Raw genomic sequence first — 22,880 nt, forward strand, 5'->3', positions numbered from 1 at the left:
TGAGACCCAACTGGTCAGACCGAGTCCAACCACAACAATCGCTGAGGAACAAACATTTGAACATAAGAACTTCAAAGCTTACCAAGCGGTAGAAACTATTCATGCTTTGGCAAAAAAGATATCAATTTAAATATATTTTGTATACATGCATAAAAAAGAGCAGGAAAGTACAAAAAGGATTTTCCGCACAGCACTATTGGCACTATTGAATAGACGAATTTAAGAGTTTGAATCTATAATCGATCAACAATGGACTAGACATGGGTCTTATCCTCCATCCCAAGGTTTGCATGTTCAAATATTGTCCATCACATTTCAAGAGAAATTCAGAGAGACTTGGTAAATAAATTGTTAGAGAATAATAGTAAGTTTTCTCTCAAAATCGATGAGTCCACATAGTTCAGCAACAGATCGTATTGTATTGTATATATCAAAACAAAATTAGAAGGGATGGATTAGAATAATAAAAACCTAATATATGTTACTACTGACAGTGAAGCTGTCATACTCGGTAAAAAAACAACTAAACAATAATTTCCCATTGTGCTATTTTGGTATTGTTATAATCGTCTTGAGTTCTTCTGTATCTTTCTTTGAAAAACCTCCCTATATTCATGATGTTCTCGAAGAACTTCCAGATCTTCTTCTGCTGTTACAAAAATCAAACTTAATCTTGATTCCAGCCCTCAAAAATATGTCACTTATAAAGTATATGGTTTTTAAGTATATGGTAATATGGTTTTAAAAAGTATAGTCGATCTTCCTTGAAGTGGAAAGTGTTTGAAGCAGAGAACGCAAGAAGTAACATGACTTTTAAAGGTGTCTTTATACAGAGAAACCCAAAATTCTTAACATACCTGGGACACAATTTTACAGGATTTAGTCGTATGTTAAATCTGTTTGTGACTTATTATTGATAAAACAAGTTTGATCCCCTGTTTACCAATACAAAGTAATACGCCACGTTAAATCTTAGTATTCAAAGGGAAACATTCAGAAAAGATACCTGCGAACTCAAAGGAACGATCGAGAAAATCTATATATATATAAAAAATGAAACTGTTCGTGTGTAACAGCATCACTCACAAACGGCTGGACGGATTCGCCTAATTTTTTTTTTAATTTGTTCGTCTTGATCTGTAGAAGGTTATAGGATACTTTTTATCCCTTTCCCGATTCAGGATTCCGCCCCACTGGTTACAGAAATACCCGTAAGAAATGCATTGCAGCAAACATATGTTATTAAGTGAAAGAGTCTTTTCAAATTTTTAATCAGCTGTTCTTTGTAAACATATATAATGCGACAAAAAATATATTTATATATAAATTTCTTTACACTTATAGTTTTAAAGCATAGAGTAAGCTTAAGAGAAACGACAAATTTTGTTTAAACTGTTTCTGCAATCATAATATATAAAAATGAATGTTTGTGTGTTTGTCCTTTATAGACTCAGAAACTATTGGACCGATCACTATGAAAATTTGTATTTTTCTATGTAGAAGGTTTATACGCAATGCCCATTGATGTAACTAACCACCAGGCTGTACTGCAAGATATAAAAGTTATCAAAGCGCCTGCACATTATAAACTGCAATTACAACACAGTAGTTACGTATATTAAAATATCCAAACACTATTTGAAGGCAAAGAAATATACGGGCAAAGCTTAAGAGACGCGTGCGAAGCCGCGGGAAACAGCTAGTAATATATAAGGACAAGTATGTTTATGAACAGTCATTTATGAACATTTGAGTTTATGAATTCTTAATGAATTATACGATGATAAATAGTTAATAGTCTATTTGGATTGTAATGTCAGTCTTAGATGAAAACAGTACAAGACTACAGTACCTACATAATATTCTTATATCTGTCCAATATTTAATTACAAATATAATAAGCTACATTGAGAAATATATCGTATTTTAGCAATGTTTTAATATTAAAATATAAATTTAAAATATAGTTACTACGGATGATGTATTGCATTGTATGTATTAATATGTAATTCTAAATTTTAAGTTCAAATTAACACTTATTTACTATTGTTGGAAATAAGTTGTTTCATTAACCTTTTCAGTCGTGTTGCCTATGTTTGGAATCACGAATTTATACGAATAATATAAAGTAGTCTGAGTCTAAAAGTTATTAACGCCTACATTGTGTTAATGATCTGTGTTCTAAGTATAATAACACTAATATACACTGTTTAAGTTATTCGGTTCCACGAACCCACTATACTATAGGGATCTTCGCCTGTGCACATTTGAATTTCAATTATTTTATTCTATTTGGTAATCTTGCGTGCTTGGAAGTGGCGCGTCCATGAGAAATTGTTAACTAAAATTATTTAGTAGACCAAAACACCAAAATTTTACTTCCAAATACTTTCCTTTACATTTTTAGCGGGAGGCCTTCCGGGCCCTTCCTATTTCTTGGGGATTATTCCATATACCCCGACCGAACCCCGATACTTCTAATTTTACAAATTAAGCTTTGCTTGAACGTCAGTTGTGATGAGTATTACCATCATCAATTAGGTGATAATCATTCCGACTCCAATGCCTTTACTTTGTATACTAATATAACGTAGTTACAGAACTGACATATATGATGATTACTTCCATCATCAATTAGGTGATAATCAGTCCGACTCCAATGCCTTTACTTTGTATACTAATATAACGTAGTTACAGAACTGACATATATGATGATTACTTCCATCATCAGTTAGGTGATAATCAGTCCGACTCCAATGCCTTTACTTTGTATACTAATATAACGTAGTTAGAGAACTGACATATACAGGGTGTTCTGAAAAAAGGTTTTGCCCATAAGTCAGGGGCGTGATTCCTCACATCAAAATAAGAAAAAAAAGGTCTAATTAACATAGGTCCGAAAATGCTTAGTTACCAAGTTATACAGGGTGAAAGATTTCGTCTGAATTTCAGATCCCCTGCTGCAACGAAGCCCTACGGGTATTTGTTGGCTGTTAATTAAGATGTACAATTTAGCGTACTTTATGTAAAATGAACTGAAAAAATTGAATAAAACCGTTTTCCAGACCTGTAGCTACAGTAATTTTTAAGATATGTGACGAAATACGCGAAACTTGGTCCCGAAAAAAACAAGTTACATTTAGGTTTGAAGCAGATTTACTATGTTAAAATGTACAATAAACACAAAATATTTTTTCACGGTACTTGTAGAAAAATTTAATTTCGAAGAGAAAGATGTAAAATAAGTCTATAATAGACAAACGCAAACTTTAAAAAATAATCCTTAATTACATACAAAACGCATGAAAAATAGACAAAATCTGTTAAGCTCTCTACAAATGTAATATTGAAATTAAAACAGCTGTTTTATTAAAATATTTGATTTGAGAAAACAAAATAATTTCTATTTAAAACATATGTTTTAACAAATGTTAACATTGTTTATAATAATTTAAATAAACATTACAAGCAGCTATTTTTCCATTGCTCATTAAGTGCGTGTGTTGATCTGTACTTTAATACAAGTTAGTGCGAGTGCCGTTGAAGTTATTTTTTGATAGCTAATAATATCTTATTCATCATGGCAGGTAATATGAATATTATGTACACTAATGGTGAAATGGCAGACATGCATTTAATGTACGGTCTTGCACATTGCAACAGTTGTCAGGCTAGACGACTCTCTATCAGGAACATTTTCCTCATAGACAGTTAACCGACTCATAAAATGTTTTCTTCCATTCATAGAAGGCTAAGCGAGACGGGAACCTTTAAATCTGGAAAAGTTGGTAGATCAGGACGGCCACGTACAACGTGTACAGCTGAAATGGAGGAGGGCGTGTTGGACGAAATAGAGAATCATCCTGGAAGAAGTACTAGAGAAACTAGCCTTGGATTTCGGTGTTAGTAATTCAATTGTCTGGAAGATTTTACACGAGCAGCAGTTGCACTCTTATCACTATCAAAGGTCCAGGCTCTTTTGCCTCGAGATTACTTTCCTCGTGTTCAGCTATGCCAATGGCTTATCCAAAGGTGCAGAAATCCACATTTTTTAAATTACATTATCTTTACTGATGAAGCAAAATTTTCAAGAATGGCTATTCTTAACACCCACAATACTCACATGTGGGCAATTGAAAATCCACGTGCTATTTCAGAGAACCGTCACCAATATCAGTTTTCTATAAACGTAATGGGCTGCTATTCTGGGTGATAAAATTTTTATTAGTTTTTTACCTGATACGGTCCATGGTGAAAATTATTTACATTTCTTGACGACTAATCTGAATGAGTTACTCGAAGATGTGCCACTATACACACGCAACAACATGTGGTTCATGCAGGATGGAGCTCCAGCTCATTACACATTACAAGTAAGAGAATTTTTTAAATGAAGCATATCCAAACAGAATGGATTGGTCGAGGAGCCCCAGTAGCATGGCCTGCAAGGTCACCTGACCTCAATCCTCTAGACTTTTCTTATGGGGACATTTAAAGACGCTTGTCTACGACTCGCCTGTGGGTACCATAGAAGAGTTGCGAATAAGGATTGTTAAACGGGATTCAAAAGGATACGTGAGACACCTGGGATCTTCAAAAGAGTTCGGCAGTCTATGAGAAGACGGCTGGATGCTTGTATTTTGAATGAGGGGAAACATTTTGAACATCTACGGTGACGTGGTTAGTTTTTTTAGGACAAGTGTAACTTTTTTGTTGAATGATAATTCAGATAACTTTTTTTATGTATGATAATGTATGATTGTTAAAAATATTTACTTGATAAAAAATAAATAGTAACTCATTAATTTGTTTTAATAAAACAGCTGTTTTAATTTCAATATTACATTTGTAGAGAGCTTAACAGATTTTGTCTATTTTTCATGCGTTTTGTATGTAATTAAGGATTATTTTTTAAAGTTTGCGTTTGTCTATTATAGACTTATTTTACATCTTTCTCTTCGAAATTAAATTTTCTACAAGTTACCGTGAAAAAATATTTTGTGTTTATTGTACATTTAACATAGTAAATCTGCTTCAAACCTAAATGTAACTTGTTTTTCGGGACCAAGTTTCGCGTATTTCGTCACATATCTTAAAAATTACTGTAGCTACAGGTCTGGAAACGGTTTTATTCAATTTTTCAGTTCATTTTACATAAAGTACGCTAAATTGTACATCTTAATTAACAGCCAACAAATACCCGTAGGGCTTCGTTGCAGCAGGGGAACTGAAATTCATGACGAAAATCTTTCACCCTGTATAACTTGGTAACTAAGCATTTTCGGACCTATGTTAATTAGACCTTTTTTTCTTATTTGATGTGAGGAATCACGCCCTGACTTATGGGCACCTTTTTTCAGAACACCCTGTATAATGATTACTTCCATCATCAATTAGGTGATAATCAGTCCGACTCCAATGCCTTTACTTTGTATACTAATATAACGTAGTTACAGAACTGACATATATGATGATTACTTCCATCATCAGTTAGGTGATAATCAGTCCGACTCCAATGCCTTTACTTTGTATACTAATATTACGTAGTTACAGAACTGACATATACTATAATGATTACTTCCATCATCAGTTAGGTGATAATCAGTCCGACTCCAATGCCTTTACTTTGTATACTAATATAACGTAGTTACAGAACTGACATATATGATGATTACTTCCATCATCAATTAGGTGATAATCAGTCCGACTCCAATGCCTTTACTTTGTATACTAATATAACGTAGTTACAGAACTGACATATATGATGATTACTTCCATCATCAATTAGGTGATAATCAGTCCGACTCCAATGCCTTTACTTTGTATACTAATATAACGTAGTTACAGAACTGACATATATGATGATTACTTCCATCATCAGTTAGGTGATAATCAGTCCGACTCCAATGCCTTTACTTTGTATACTAATATTACGTAGTTACAGAACTGACATATATGATGATTACTTCCATCATCAGTTAGGTGATAATCAGTCCGACTCCATTGCCTTTACTTTGTATACTAATATAACGTAGTTACAGAACTGACATATATGATGATTACTTCCATCATCAATTAGGTGATAATCAGTCCGACTCCAATGCCTTTACTTTGTATACTAATATAACGTAGTTACAGAAATGACATATATGATGATTACTTCCATCATCAATTAGGTGATAATCAGTCCGACTCCAATGCCTTTACTTTGTATACTAATATAACGTAGTTACAGAACTGACATATATGATGATTACTTCCATCATCAATTAGGTGATAATCAGTCCGACTCCAATGCCTTTACTTTGTATACTAATATAACGTAGTTACAGAACTGACATATATGATGATTACTTCCATCATCAATTAGGTGATAATCAATCCGACTCTCTTTATTATGTGTACTATTACAACTTAGTTACATGAATGAGCGCTAAGGCGTGTACTTTCATTATAATATGCCATTGTTATTATGTTGTAATGTACATTTCTTTGATACCACAGTCTCCATTTTGAATACTTAGACCTCTTACTCATAATAACGTATAATAGGTTCCAGTTGGAAAAGTAAAAATCTGCATAAATTCAAAATTCTTGTACTAATTCTTGTACTAATTCTGTACTAATTCTTGTACTAATTCTTGTACTAATTCTGTACTAATTGTAAAATTCTTGTAATTGGTTCCTTATTCCGCACATTTACACACTTTTTGTGTTTTATAATTACGTATAACGTACGGTAGCTATTTTCTAATTTAATCCCATTCATCTTAGCTCTTATTTATTTTTTTCTGAAGTAACAGAAATTACATAGAAAAAATACACAAGTGAACAAGCACAGTTACGTAGGAAACATTTCCTTGAAAATTCTCTGCTTTGTTTAATCATAGTTTAAGTCACCAACCACCCAAAACTACCTAATTAAGTCATCTGAAAAAGTTTCTTTTAAATTCTAAGAATATTTTTCCATGCATGGTGCATAATCTTTTTACAATAAACAAATCATATTCACCTTAATTATGGGTTAAAATTAAAACAGTAATTTCTCTCTTACTTTTACTTAACTAATACAAACGGTAAATCTAGTTAAGTAAAAGTACAGTTTTACCTACCTTATAAGACATAAATCAGTTTCTTAATTTCAAAATTTTACTGTTCAGTCTTAGAATATTTCTATGGTTTTACTATGATTGAGAATTATTGTTTAATTAATATTGAATAACTTTTCAAAATCGTCGATACTCTATGGACTATTTTTAAGAAGGCCACCTTACACTAATATTTAGATAATATTAAAATCTGTGTTAATTATCACGCAGGTAAAATAAATAGCTTTGAACTAGATTATTTTAAACATTGGCAAGTGAACATTGTTATATGAACACCTCCCGATCCTGTGGTTGATCTGTATGTACCAACTCCAGGTCGTTGTGTATCAACACAATGACCGTTGTGTCTTCATGTTTCAGAGCGAATGGTCCTCGCAGGAGTCGGCCGACCGAGTACCTCTGTGTCACTTCTACTTCAGTCACCCGTTCCGAGTGGGAGACGTCTGCCATGGTACACTGCCACTGCGACACCCGCGTCTGCCCGCCCCGGCTCCCTTGTCAGTACGCAAACTTATCTAGTAGAGTAACAACTCATTAGTATTTATTAATTAAATTAAATTAAATTAAAATTAAATTAAGTTAAATTTATCTAATCATTCGTGGGTTATCTAATTATCCCGTTTATAACATTTAAATTAATAAGTGTAACCAATGATTGTGGGATTGATTTATTTTAAGAGTTAAGGCTGTTCTTCTAGCCATATTGATTCTAGTTGCTTAAAAATAACCTTTTAACCTTAAACACTTAACGCCCTTGTTTTTGCCATACAATTATCGTAGATGTCTAATTTCAAGAATATTATTATTAACCATTCCAACGTTATTTATTGGTTTTTAAACATTGTTAACTAAGAATACTAATTTTAATATTTTAAATTCATAGCTTTAATATACACCTATAATAATTCGGCAAAAGAATAAGGATATAAAAGTGTTTTGGTGTTAAACATTGTACTTATGGAGGTAAAATCCAAGATCCAACTCTTAATACTGCGATGAATTTCCAAATGCCTATTACCAGATTTGCTTCAGATGCATATTTCGATATCCCAGTAGGAGTACTAGAAGTTCAAAAATTACACCATGCTTCCACTAATTAGTTGTATAGGATGTATCTACTAATTAGTAGTTCACCATGTATCCACTATTTAGTAGTGTGGGGTGTATCTACTAAATAGTTTTATAGGATGTATCTACTAATTAGTAGTTCACCATGTATCCACTATTTAGTAGTGTGGGCTGTATCTACTAAATAGTTTTATAGGATGTATCTACTAATTAGTAGTTCACCATGTATCCACTATTTAGTAGTGTGGGCTGTATCTACTAAATAGTTTTATAGGATGTATCTACTAATTAGTAGTTCACCATGTATCCACTATTTAGTAGTGTGGGCTGTATCTACTAAATAGTTTTATAGGATGTATCTACTAATTAATTGTATAGGATGTATCTACTAATCAGTAGTTCACCATGTATCCGCTATTTAGTAGTGTGGGCTGTATCTACTAAATAGTTTTATAGGATGTATCTACTAATTAGTAGTTCACCATGTATCCGCTATTTAGTAGTGTGGGCTGTATCTACTAAATAGTTTTATAGGATGTATCTACTAATTAGTAGTATAGGGTGTATCTACTAATTAGTAGTATAGGATGTATCTACTAATTAGTAGTATAGGATGTATCTACTAATTAGTAGTATAGGATGTATCTATTAATTAATACACACATAAAGTTACCAATCACAAATTTTCAATTAATCACAAAAAAATCACACACCTAACGACTTATATCGTATTCAAATGAATGCAGACATTGTATTGCGACCTTTCTGACTAATTCCTTGTTCCTGGGCAGGGCGTGGCGGAGGGGGCGAACCCGCGCCAGACGTCGCGGCGCACGTCGCTACGCCCCGGCTGCTCACCTCAAGGCTCACGTCTTCCTACACCCACCAGGTGAGAGACCCGAATTTGAGGAAATGCTTCCACCGCTACCACTCAAGCTTTAGTAGTCTAATTTTATACATTGAGGAACTCTCAGGTAATAAAACAGGCTACTTTGCGACACTCAGTTATTTGAGGCAGCAGATTGTCGTTACTACGTTGTTCTACTAGGCTCCAACACTTTTCTATTGATGCACATGAAACCGAATAACCAGTAGGCTACACAAATAATTTATTGTGTGGAACCAATACACCACCTTCATAAGTGACATAATAATACAATAATATTTATTTACTGTAAACGTACGAGTATGTTTGTAAAGACGTAAAATTTAATTGGAACTCAAAGTCAAATCCGAGAAAAATCTCTGTTTACACAAAACAAATCTCTGTTTATCCGAGACAAGTCTCTGTTTACCCAAAACAAATCTCTGTTTATCCGAGACAAGTCTCTGTTTATCCGAAACAAATCTCTGTTAAGTCGAGAAAAATTATGTTTATTCGAGACAAATCTCTGTTTATCTGAAACAAATCTCTGTTTATCCGAGAAAAGTCCCTATTTATCCGAGACAAATCTCTGTTAATCCAAAACAAATTTTTGTTTATCCGAGATATTTTCCTGTTTACCTGAAACGAATTACTGTTTACCCGAAACAAATATCTGTTTATCCGAAACAAATCTGTTTATCCGAAATAAATTTATGTTTAGTAAAAAAAATTCTGTTTATCCGAGACAAATCTTTGTTTATCCTAAACAAATCTCTATTTAGTCAAGAAAAATCTCTGTTTATCCGACACAAAGGCAATGTTGGAACATTTTGACTGAGACTGATAGCGCAATCTAAATAAAACAATTTTGGACTTATCAACAGAAATGGTCAAATTAACTATGGTCATTGTGGAACTAAAGTGCCAATCTCGGCTATAATACGTACGTAGCCTGGTGTGTTGTGGTGGGGGCGGGGGTGGAGCGAGGGCGCGAGGATGCACGAGACTCGGTCAACAACCCCTCCTCACATTATTCCACTTTCTGAAAAATATATGCCAGTTGTGCCGTTCATTATGCACTGACCCGACTGTATTAGCCGAGTCGTGTTTAATCCCTTGCCTTTAGAGATGGCAGATTACTTTTCGTCGGATAAAATAACACATTTCGGAAAGCTAATTTCTTTTGAAAAGTAAAACAGATCATTGCCGAGAATATGAAGAAATACATTTGAAATTAAAAATTCTCCTTGGGTAATTTATAAGGAAAATTAGGTCTTAATTAATAAATAATATTTCATTTGCTATGGTATATATAATAAATCTTGGCTGTTAAACTATTTGTTAAAATGTTCAATACATGTGACACACACACATTTCGTCACTGTCGACTTGCTGACGTGTAGGCTATTTGATACATGAGCTATATAATGCGAAATAATTTTTTTGTCTGCCTACGATGATTACTGAAGTTATTAATAAATTTTGGTCTCAAAATTATATTAAATAACTAAGTGACCAAATAACGTATTTCTTATTCTCGACGTATTCTATCTAAGTTCATTACAAGGGTATGCCCTAATCGGTAAGTACAAAGTATGTAGTGTAATAATAAAGAGTTTAGAGGAACTGGGCCTTATTTTGATGTCAAATGATGTTTATTGCGAGTAAAATTCAGAAGTTACACTTTAATAGTAATTTATTAACAACGTTTGTATATTGTTTCTTTGCCAAAACATAAAGACATTTGACAACAAAACATGTTGTATATATAAAACATTTAAGCAAATAAAATTAAGCAAAGGTGCAATTTTGCTCAGTCCACTATAGTAAACAAAAAGTAAGTGACGCCACTTACTATACATTTCAATTATGTCCCATCAATTTGGTAAAACAGATTATGGACAACGCAATGTTATATATTTTCATTATGTACCTAAATTTAAAATCAATTTTTGATATTTTGAAAGTCAGATATATTTTATACACTATAACGATGCAATACAACTGATGTTTGTTGACAGGGATCAGTTACATATATTATTGTCTTGATCATGTCGTCAAGATACAAAATATTCATTGATAAATCCATTTTAAACTGTAAACATCGAATTTGCATAATGGTTGATTAGCATAAATTATTTTTCTGCGTTATTATTATGGTATAACATCTCAGAATTCTATTACTATGTTTGTTTTATTTATCTAATAAAACAAAGATTAATACTAAGAGTTAAATTACAACAGTGTCTCAAGTTTATATAAAGCAAAGTAAAACAGTTCTTTGTTATTTAGTAATATAAATAACATGTTTTAATTTTACTATATTGCTATTAATAAAGAACTAATTTGAAGTACTGTACCTAAGCAATTCGATAATGTCAGGCTTCCAAATTTTGCTCTTTGAACCTATTTATCTACTCGTATGAGTTATATGGGCAGAGAACAAGAAGAGTTTCTGCTTTAAAATGGCCTCTGCTACAAGGACAGATCATTATTGATGTTACAGCAAGACAGTAAACTTCCTTACAATAGAAATAGTGATGCAGATTAGTAGAATGTAACAGGGGGATCTATTAGTCAATTGACACAGTTAAGTATATAAAAAATGTCTGTATTATTTTTATTTTCATATACCATAAAATATACATAAACCAGCTGTTCCCCGAGGCTTCGCACGCTTTTTGTAAGCTTTGCTCGTGTATGAGCACTTCTGATTCAAGTGAATTATATTGTCAACGCCGATGTAGAGTTTACCTTGTTGACACTAACAAGAAAATCTGCCAAAAGTGTATGTTTATAGCCATTGTACGCGTACATGTTCTTAAAATAAAGTGGTCTAACATTCAAGCTATAAGGCCAAACAGAAATTCATTTGAAAGACGAATATCCATAAAAACTTAGCGCATTCACATAATGTGTGGTTATTATACACAACTATATCGTAATTGTAGTTTACAATGTGCAGGCGCTTTGATAACTTATATATTTTACAGCGCCTCCTGGTGGTGAGTTACTTCAATGGGCATAGCATATAAACCTTCTACGTGGAAAAATACATATACATACAAACTTTCATAATGATCGGTCAAATAGCTTCTGAGTCTATAAAGGACAAACACACAAACATTCATTTATATATATACATACTAGCGGGCCCGGCGCGCTTTGCTGCGCATTTCAATAATTTTTTGCAAAAGTTGCCCGCGGCTTCGCACGCAATTTCCCGTTGAAAACAGTACACTATATTCACTTATTCTTTTTCTATCACATTCTAAACATTGCTGAGATAATTGATAGTCGTTCCATCGTGAGCCTCTTGGGCGTATTATGAAGGTATGTACCATATTCCTGCCTCTATCTAGCTGTTACCCACGGCTTCGCACGCAAATCTTAAGAACCGAAGTCCTTATATTACTTAGTAAATTTTTTTTTACTATAATAAATTTTAGATTAAATTAGTTATATCTCCGATGCCACGATTGAGCTTGCTTTGTTGTCTCGATCGAGAGAATATGTACACACGGAGTTTTGAGAACCATACTTCTGTCAAAAAAAAAAACAACTAAGGTTGATTTTATAACATTCTTTATATTTGTAGCCAACGTAAGATAGTAATTATGATATCTGCATTACTCTTCTGATCAAGCATGAGCATGGTTTATATTAAATAAATATTGCAGTTAAAGGTGAATTTTTACGTCAAATTTGAATTGTATTATCTGGATAGTAAAGTCTATGTTTAACAGTGATTGCAAAAACAGTTTTAAACAAAATTTGTCGTTTCTCTTAAGCTTACTCTATGCTTTAAAACTATAAGTGTAATATATGTTTACAAAGAACAGCTGATTAAAAATTTGAAAAGACGTTAACATATGTTTGCTGCAATGCATTTCTTATGGGTATTTCTATAACCAGTGGGGCGGAATCCTGAATCGGGAAAGGGATGGGCATAGCTTATAAACCTTCTCCGTGGAAAAATACATATACGTACAAATTTTCATCATGATCGGTCCAATAGTTCACGATTCCATAAAGGACAAACATACAAACATTCATTTTTATATATATAGATAACCAATTTGAAGTACTGTATATTTCCTAATTCGGTAGTTTTAGGTTTCCCAATTTTGCTTTTTGAACCTTTTTTTATCTGCTCGTCTGAATTATATGAACGGAGAACAAGAAATGTCCCTGCTTTACACTATTTATATCTTATGAGTCCGCTCTAAGACTTATTTTAAGAAAATAGCGTTCAAAGGTTCAGATTAATTTTATATATTTTGCTGAAACAGTAATTGGTCACTATCGATGGCATTAATTCCCTGGTGGTTTTCATTGGGCACCCTTATACGGACATCGGGGACTCCCCAACCATCTGCGAGAACAGAGATGTTAATTGAGAGAAAACTCTGCCTCCTTTATGGGAATATTGTTGTTCACGTCCGGAAGTTATTAGTACATGCCTTAGATGTAAATATCCTTAGATGTAGTATATGACTTCGGTTTTTTCGTCGGGCGCTTTTATAGGCGATGTCTCTAAGGGCTACTGAGATCACTGGAGAAAAACTAAAAACTCCATATACAACTCGCCGAAGTGGACTCAAGAGCTGGAGAATCTACCATAAATATCATTGCACTTTTGTATGTGGATGATGAGGTTTATTTATTCCGCATTAAAAATTTGAGATCTCGTTATACCTACTTATGTTATGTATATTTAAGGGGGATAAGTGTGGAGGATGGGTTAGTAATATGTAGGTAGCCTTGTTACTAGCTAAGTTCGGCTGGTTCTTAGCTCATACACAATGGAAACCAAGAGAGTGCAACCTACATTTGACGTGTAGTCCGAACTATACGGAAAAGGTGTTGGCTGATTGAATCATTTTCCATACCCTTATATATACCATTACTCCGTGACATTCAACGCCACATGACAGAAAACCCCGATTCCAGAAAAACGTTTAACTTACACCGTCCTCAAAATAGCTAGAGTACAGGACTTTGCCACCAGTCTTGAATTTATTCATTCTTCATTCATTAATAATGATTATTAGAAAAAACAAACAAAAATACACTTAGCATCCGACCTTATATTGCCCCCCCCTCCTTTAGTCCCCCAGTGTTTGAAATCCCCGAGAAGGGTAACATCGGGCATTTCTATTTCCAGGTGAGATATCTCATTGTATATTGAGAGTAATCCACCTTAGAAAACTCTATAAACACATCCAATTTCGTTTCCACATGTCCAGAAATTTGGAAACTACTGAAGAGGCTTCATCGGGAAATCTTCACTGAACGAACACTAGATTTACAGTTTGTTTGGATCTCACTTCAGAAACACATGTCACGTTAAAATCCTCTGTATTTGGCTTCGTGCTTTACAGAATAATACTCATAGTGTGTAACTATACCGTTACGAAGGGTGGGTAAAAAGTTAGTATCAATTACTATAAAGAGAAACACCTATCGTTTTTACAATAGACGTAGTAGATGTCCAAGAGATAAAAGTTCAAGCAAACTTCTCTAACTGAGCCAGAGAACAGTAGTCTCAGTAGCCAGAGAACTTTTTCATCATATTTGAAAAGATAACTGCATCAATTAGTGAGTATACTAGGTACATCGATTTACACCAAAGTCGAGGTTCTGAATAAAGGTTTGACAGGCATTGTACGAACAGTATAAATGTCAGGACTAGATAATGGAATTGCTGTCAACGACAAGGTTTCTATCAGCTTGGTAGATACAGTTAACTGACTGAGCCATGCTTGGTTGACGCTGTAGCCGAGTTCTGATGCTCGTCCTGCCGTATTGAACACTCTCGTGAACAACTGCTCGGTTTGATGAGTGCTGTACAATTACGCAAGAATACTTTAATGTGCCGGAGGTTCAACTGGTCGGGTACACGAGTACGTACACAACAAGGCAAGACAATTAGCCAGTGTATGAATGGTAGCACAGAAGGGGGCCGTATCGACCGAGGCGGTTGGTGATCGACTTCTTAGTCGCCAACCCCCCACCGGCCACCACACAGAGCCAACCTTCAACCAGCAGGTGAGTCACCAATGTTTATCTAGGTGAGTCGCACGTCACATTTCCGCTTACATAGCTTACTAAATTTACGAGTTTTAAAATGTAATAAATTCTATTTGGATTGTTTAAAAAAACTGTTAAACTTATGTTTTGTAATGTATTTGTAATATATTCCTATGGTTAATAACCGATCCTGTGTGGTATACAGCACTCATTATACGTTAAGTACTTATATACTCTAGGGTTTTTATGTTTTACTGTATTTAAAAACTTTTAACAGCTAATTAAATTGTATATTTCATCTATAGACTACATATACATTTTTAAGGTACCAAATATTCAAGTTAGATAATAAATATAAACAGTTCCAAATTTAAATTAACTAAAAATGAATTCAAAATATGCAGCTAAGTTCTTGAGTGAACGAGTTATGGTGTGTATTTGCGAAAAGGTGATAAGGGAGAAATGGGAGTGTTGCTAACATCAAACCACAGGAGGACCGTGTATCTTATCTATTCGTTATTATTTGGTCAAAGCACTGAAAAGGGCGGGGGGGGGGTTTCAGACCTCTTACCGGTCCGGCCTGTTTGTTTCATCGAGATTGTTTTGGTTGCACGTTGTTTTTATTTTTTTTCTCTTCAGGAAATGTATCTCAAGACGCTGATTATGGTTATTTATACTTAAAGAGGAATAACCTGACCGAATACCAACTAAAAAAATCATACTTTAATTTAAAAATACATAAACCTTACTTCAGAGAAGCATAACCGTTATTTCCCTATTAGCTGGGAAGAAGAATTTCACGCTAGTAAACAACGAAATCTGAGTGATCTTGATATTACGAAAAGACGGTGTTACTGATCTGTACACTGTAGGTCTGAGTTCAAAAGAATCTCTCCGCGTCGGGCATCTTTCAACTTGGCCAGTAAATATATAAACAGTTGATCTCCACCACTGTTAAGGCATTCAAAACCCAAGCGATTCGCTTCTAAACCACTCGAAGTCTGAAACTGCTGTGAAGATCAGGGATCATGACTTGACATAGCTTTTTAATCTCCCATGTAGTCAAACCTGAAGATGGAAGTCATAAAAGAGATGCCTAGTTTACCCTCATACACGTTATAATGGACCTTAAACACGTACCAGAGCAATCAATCGATCTCAACTTATGAGGACGAAAATGTAATAAATACGAGTGATGAGATATTAACGCAACATTTTCAAATTCTTCTGTGGATTTCAAAAGGGCATTAATTGTCTGATCAAGATATAGGCTAAGTGAATAAAAAAGCCATACAATTAAAGCCATAACTAACGTAGATTTTCTGGTTCATTCCTCAAAGTACTTTTGCTAATACATTTAAATTCTTTAAAAATTTCAACTGAAACTCAAAATTTTATCTCGAAAATCTCCTAACTGAAGATGGCTCTCAGCGAGGCCGAAATAGTTAAAGAATTTAATTGTGTTAACAAAAATTGGGAGTGGTCGGAACCGGATGTAGGTTATGAAATCAGATGAGCATATATATATATTTATATATATACATATATATATATATATATTTATATAGGTACTTCTTAACAAGAGAACTCTTGTGTATTTAGTCCTTAAGTATATATAATACAAAATAGTGAGATTTGGGATTTTATGTCTGTTTATATATTACTTAACGGACTAATTATTTCTAGTTTTACATTTGGTACCATGTTAAAAGTATTTGCGTAATACATTTATTAGATTAATTACATTTCCATAGTTAAATTAACATTATTTATTTTATAGATTTAAAATATTTTTTGCTCGGCCGTTGTAAAAAGAGGACGTATTTAATAAAATAGAGAAAACCTCGTAAGAGACATCTATATTATTATTTTACTTTACCTATATGATAGTATGTGATGATAGTAAATTATTTATGACAGCAAATAATACTTGGATCACCATTAACCATTATACGTTTAAGTATTATTAAATACCAGCTTAATGTTCAAAATGTATTATTATTTATTATATTTTTAACGTTATGGAGACTTTAAGGTGATAGGATACACAGCATCACTAATGGTCTTACAATATTTGATAATTTATTATGTATAATCCTAATATCCAAATAAGTCTATACTATTATACTCTTTTTAGTGAAATAAGACAGAATTTCCTTAAAAGAAGTAAAGAAGAAATACAATTTATGAAATATGTTTTATGAGACGTCAGGATTTTTCACAACTGTTCAATAACACTTATTCGATCTGTGCCGTGCAGTGTTATTAGTGAGTAAGGTCACACAGATCGAAGGTATCATCTATCATCGAGGACAAAAAATAGAACACTTACTTATTGATGTGTGCACTAGTCACGAAGGCCTATAGTCAAATCTACAACCCCAGAACTTTACAGCAGAGCAAAAGCTGCACGTACCAACTTTTTTAGTTCTCTCTAATTTTGAGCATTGTTGATATTTTTGGGTAGAGTCATTTTTAGGAAGACAGAAGCACTTCTCTCACTGAAAAATACAATTAATTAATTGTCCTGTGCAGTAACTTGATATTGACATTAACAATTAATGTAACAATCATTAATAGCATGATAAAATGTGTTGTTCACATTTAATAACTGATTTTTAAGTCTCTTAACTATGTTGATATTCATGATTGCACATGTCCAACGCTTACCCAGATTTATTCTTTTCAGTATAATCTTTTACTAACAATTATTTTTCCTGTTCCATGATGTGTTATTCACCACGAGCAGTTTTAAATTCTTTATACTATCTCTATCTGAAAATAAATTACCAACATGAAAGATTTGTGTAAAGATTGCAGTAAAGTGGTCGGAATAAACCACACAAGAAGAAAATAAAAGAACAAATCAACGCAATGTATACTTTTATAGAGTAGGTTGAAACATATATACAAGTCTAATATTTCTAACAAACACTTTTTTACCTCTGAAAGTTTATACTTGTATTGAAACGGTTGGGGTATGGGAACTTCCAATATGGCAGGGTTCCCGAGAGTATGGTCTCTGGAGCTAGTGGGCTCTAACAGTTTCACCATTTGACATTTCTGGCTGTTATAAACTTTTGGTAAATGGAAAACCGCTATGAAATAAAATTGATATACACTAAACTCGTTTTCACCTTTCGTCCAAAATTAATAGTCTTTTGTTTCGCCTATGGAACTATTTCGATTCATGCCATTTTCGCTAAGGTTAATGCATTTAAAGATGCTCTGGATTCTTTTAAAGAATGGGAACTCCACTCTTCGCCTGTGAAAGTGATCACAAACACAATTTAATTAATTAATGTTCATACACTGTATCTATAATTCATGTAGCTTTTATAAACTCTCATACTTATAACATACGCACGGAGAAACGTTTCCGGTATCGGTATCATTTTTTGTGCAAAAGTAGATAAACACTGTTTTGTGTCAAAATTATTTCACAAAAACATTCAGGTTTGTGAAAAAATTTTAAAGATGCATATACTGTACTGTTTACGTTAGTTGCATAGAAAAAAATCTAGGTTGGCCCTATCGGGTTTAGCGCTCTAGTTTCTAAAGGCACTCTAGAATTATGCTTAATTACATTCTATCCAACACAACGTACATACCAATTTGGTGTCAATCCATGTACATAGCTATTGAATAACTATCCTTGGATAGGCTACCATTGTCTGTATAATGTGCACTCCAATACTGATTAACACCATGGACGGCTAAGAATAACGTTATCATGTTTCACCTTTTAATGCTTAATAGCATTACAATTTTACAATTTGAAACATAAAATTCAAGCAATTAAATACAATTGTAATAAAAAATATTAACCAATGGCGGGCCTATTACGGGAAATGTAGAAATATTCAGGTTTCGATTTACACATCGGCTTAAAGTGCTACAATCACGGGGCGGCAGATTTTTTTGGGAGGGGTGGTTTGCAAATTTTGGAGGATAACAAACAGAAATACATATGAACTAAAAAAAGTTCAAAAGAAAGTGATAAAATACATTATAACAAACCGTTTAAAACATAGGAACTTAGATTATAGAGCCGAGAAAGCCTCTAATAGTATCGTTGCTAGAATTATTAAGACTCTGACTGCGGTTCGATAATTATCCTTTTGCTTTGCTGATTACTGTACTTGTACAGTATTACAAGATATTACGTTACTGATGGAAAATGTATCGATTTCTCACTCACGATTATAGTGCAGATTTGATGAAAACGTCGTAGAGAAAGATTGACATGTTCCTTCAGCGTGCGGCCATCGAAACAATACCTACTGCACGCTATATACGAGTACTAGTACTACCTCTATAATCTCCAACACACAGATTTCATAATGTTTGCTAAACCTGTGCAACGATCTTTGCAATAGTTGTGTAGTGAGTATGGGTCCTGTCGATCGCCATTGGACAACTCTGATACGCAATCCACAATGATCACAGTTGCGAAAAAAATTACTTTGATAGTAGTTTTGTAAAATATATAATTACTTTAAAAATATTTTTTGAAACCTTAATTATCAATATTTTTCATTTAATATAAATGCGGCGCCTTCCATAAAATATAAAAACAGTTATTAAAAACTCGTTTATTAAAAGCAGTTTTTAATAAACCATTTAATTTATAGATTTTTTTGAACGATAAACCATATGTAAAAGAATCTTCAAGAGCATTTTTATATATATACAAGATAACAATATAAATATTTTTATTTCAATGTTATGATGATAAAAAATTGAAATCAAACTAGCATGATGAGAAAATAAATAACTCTTTGAGGCCTCAAGGCACAGAGATACTGTATGAACAAGGAAACGAGGACGTTAGAAACAAAATCCCTCATCGCTCAGATTTCCATTATTCATTTCATTCATTTATACGAACTGTACACAGCTCTATTGTGTCGGTATGTAATGGTTTAGTGAGTGGCCTGTACATCTCTGTGTACTTAACTCGTACCAAACGTGGAGGCTGGAGGGCACTATTTCGTAAGTACTTTTTAATATCAGGCTAATGTACGTGTGGATTTCTAAGATTCACTTCAGTCCAACTCCTTCTATCAAACTGGATAATGTTTAAAAAGACATTACAATACTGTCTATTGTTTAACGATTTTGATTCGAAACACTTACACTATTTGTCTGTATTATAGCACTTTTTTAATTTTCAGAACAATAACGAGTTTGAACAAATACAATAACATCACTTTGTTACACTATTGATTGAACTTTGAATCGTCGCTAAAATATTGATCAGTGCCATGCAGTGATTGATTGTATTACCACTACTATTTCCTACTCGATTGTAACTAATTTTCTCTATTAACCCTTTGGACTTTACAATTTAACAGTATTGTTGCATGCATACCCTTAAAGTAAGTAGGTTGTTGTTATTAGTAGTTATTATTATAATGTGCTTGAAATCGATTCCACACAGTAGGCCTACCCTTACTTGGCATATTAGCCTACTCATTATTAGTACATTCACAGCCAACAGAAGCATGCTAAAACTACGAGTAACTGTAGTTCCAGTCACACAAACTATTGGTTTTGTTAGTAAATCTGTATTTATATGAACACATTGTAAAATGCCCGTTTTAAACGTTTTATGCAGCCCGTTACAGAAATTATAGGTTATGTCTGATAAATTTATTTCGTTGTCATTCAGGAATACCCCTCCTTGAATCTGCCTCTGTATGGCTATTTCTGTTGTGAAACTTAAATAGATCGCTTTCGCACTCTTTATTTTTGAAACGAATCTTAATTGATTGTTATAGCTTTTCAAACCATTCTTTAACTTTCATTTCTGTTTAGACACTGTTGAGGCTGACTTTTAATTTATGTTGAGAAAAGTGCTATATGTGTAGGGTTTTTACATAATATTCATTCAGATCAGTGCCACTAACGCACTTCTTCGTCACGTGACCTGTAGGCTACACGTCATTGTCCATATGCAGCAAAATGACAAACTGTTTGTGGTATCCGACTTATTAAACATAGTCTACAATTTCGGTGTCGGTAAACTGTGTGTTGGAGGTGATGGTGAGGGGGAGGGGGGAAGTGATGCTCGCTACAACGTAGCGGACCAGTCAATTGGTGAGAGTCAATTAGTGTTGTGTGGTGTAGTCAGCATGCAGCATGGCCGTGTGGTGGTGCCTGCCCTCACCGTGTTACCTGGTTACTGTCGCAGGAGCTGCCCTCGTGCCCCGGACACCCCCCACGATAGAAGAGCTTCTCTGGACCATCCGAGACGCCTGGCCGCCCCCGCCTCCCCGCAGCCTCTCCCTTGACAGGTAAACTTCTCTCTGTCAATTCACATTTTCAGATGTGTTGTGTCTTAGTAACAAATGCATTCTATTTTTGTATACCAGACACAGTTTATTTTTCAAGTAGAGGCACAGCCTTGGCACTGACCCCCGCACCAATATTTGATGAGCCTTTGTAGCTAAAATATGGGCTCAAACAAACTTAAATACAAGAGAATATAAATTTCTTTGTTGCAAAGTTTTAAAACATAGTTTGTGATCACTGTCTAGTCGTAGCATGTAATCTAAGGAAAATCACGTAATTATTGCTAGTTGATTGGAAATCGTGACTGTTTTCCTCGAAGTAATTCCTTCCTTACAATCAATCGTATTATATAACTTTATGTATCCTTGATGTCCTCACCATGATAGTAGTTAGTTGTGAAACACTGCACTTTGCATCAATAATGTTACATTTAGTGCAGATGCTATAAATTTAATATGATTCATCGTATAATGAATTCCATTCGATTTCGGACTGGTCTAGAAGTCATAATTCCGAGCAACATCAATCCGAAACAAGTCCAAATCCAAAACGAATTTAAAAACATTTAATTTGGGTTTAGGTTTTTGTACATGTAATATGTGAGATAAATTATTGTGAAAATTGCAACAATATTCACAATTATTTTTTTATTTTTTTTATTTTCATACGTTTCCACGAAGATTAAAGTGAGTATAGGTCTAAGTTAGTAGTTGAAAGAATGTAAGTAGAACTAGCATGTCCGATGCGGATGGCAGCTCGCAAGGACGTCTGTTGTGAGCTGTGCTGGTGCTAGTTTCCAATACGAACAGCATGTAGTATAACAACCTGTCGGTCAGAAGCGTAGCCAGAAAGTTTAAAAGGTTACAAACCGCCTATTCCACCATGAAACTTCATGAGAACTCAAGAAATTTAATAAAAGAGAAAAGTAGATTGGAAAAGCAATCCACGATTAAGAAACGTAACATATGCTTAGCATAAGTCACAGTTATGGGATTGTTTCATCCTGCATGATCAAAGTTCTCCGTGCTTCTTTGAATATCCTGGTTACGCCTTTGCTGGCAACTCCGATATCTAAAACTTAACTTACGATTCGTAGGTTATACGAAATTAAACAATATCTTGTTTTTCTCATCTTCCATATCTTTTTTTTACATTTCGAATACCTGTACGAAAAAGTAAGGCGATGATGACATAAATAGACATTTCTAAAGTTTCTTCAGGCTGCAATGTAATGAGTTCAGAATAGTAAGTAAATGCTCACGGAACCTTGTAAGCTAACCGCAAGTCTCTTTTACGTAGTGTACACACAGAAGGAGTTCTACCCAACCAGTGAGCCCTAGCCTATATACGTACAGTAGTGTTGTCTGTCTGTCTGTCAGCCTCGAGCAGGGGGGGCCAGCGCATCACATCCACATTTAGACTCCAGATTCCACAGTCAGCTCGCCTCCCGCTCCCGCTTCCCGAGTCTCATCATGCTGACTTCTCGGTACTTGTATCAGTTGTAAGTA

General features: G+C 33.9%; 1 protein-coding gene across 1 annotated transcript; it reads left to right on the forward strand.

Annotated features, from left to right (window-relative positions):
• Positions 1–260: 260 nt before the first annotated feature.
• Positions 261–21,378, forward strand: LOC124361240. Its single transcript, XM_046815284.1, has 4 exons — positions 261–284; positions 7,470–7,606; positions 8,969–9,066; positions 21,272–21,378. Exons 1-4 carry the CDS (start codon positions 261–263, stop codon positions 21,376–21,378), a joined length of 366 nt encoding a protein of 121 aa, XP_046671240.1.
• Positions 21,379–22,880: the final 1,502 nt, after the last annotated feature.

The sequence above is a fragment of the Homalodisca vitripennis genome, chromosome 4 (assembly GCF_021130785.1).
Source record: "Homalodisca vitripennis isolate AUS2020 chromosome 4, UT_GWSS_2.1, whole genome shotgun sequence".
NCBI classification, from domain to species: Eukaryota; Metazoa; Arthropoda; class Insecta; order Hemiptera; family Cicadellidae; genus Homalodisca; species Homalodisca vitripennis.

Bases quoted from the DNA above. Each gene is read 5' to 3' on its own strand.
- LOC124361240 (XM_046815284.1), top strand. From the start codon at position 261: ATGGGTCTTATCCTCCATCCCAAG. The intron at 7,607-8,968 runs GTCAGTACGCAA...GTTCCTGGGCAG, and splicing joins CTGCCCGCCCCGGCTCCCTT to GGCGTGGCGGAGGGGGCGAA. The intron at 9,067-21,271 runs GTGAGAGACCCG...TTACTGTCGCAG, and splicing joins CGTCTTCCTACACCCACCAG to GAGCTGCCCTCGTGCCCCGG.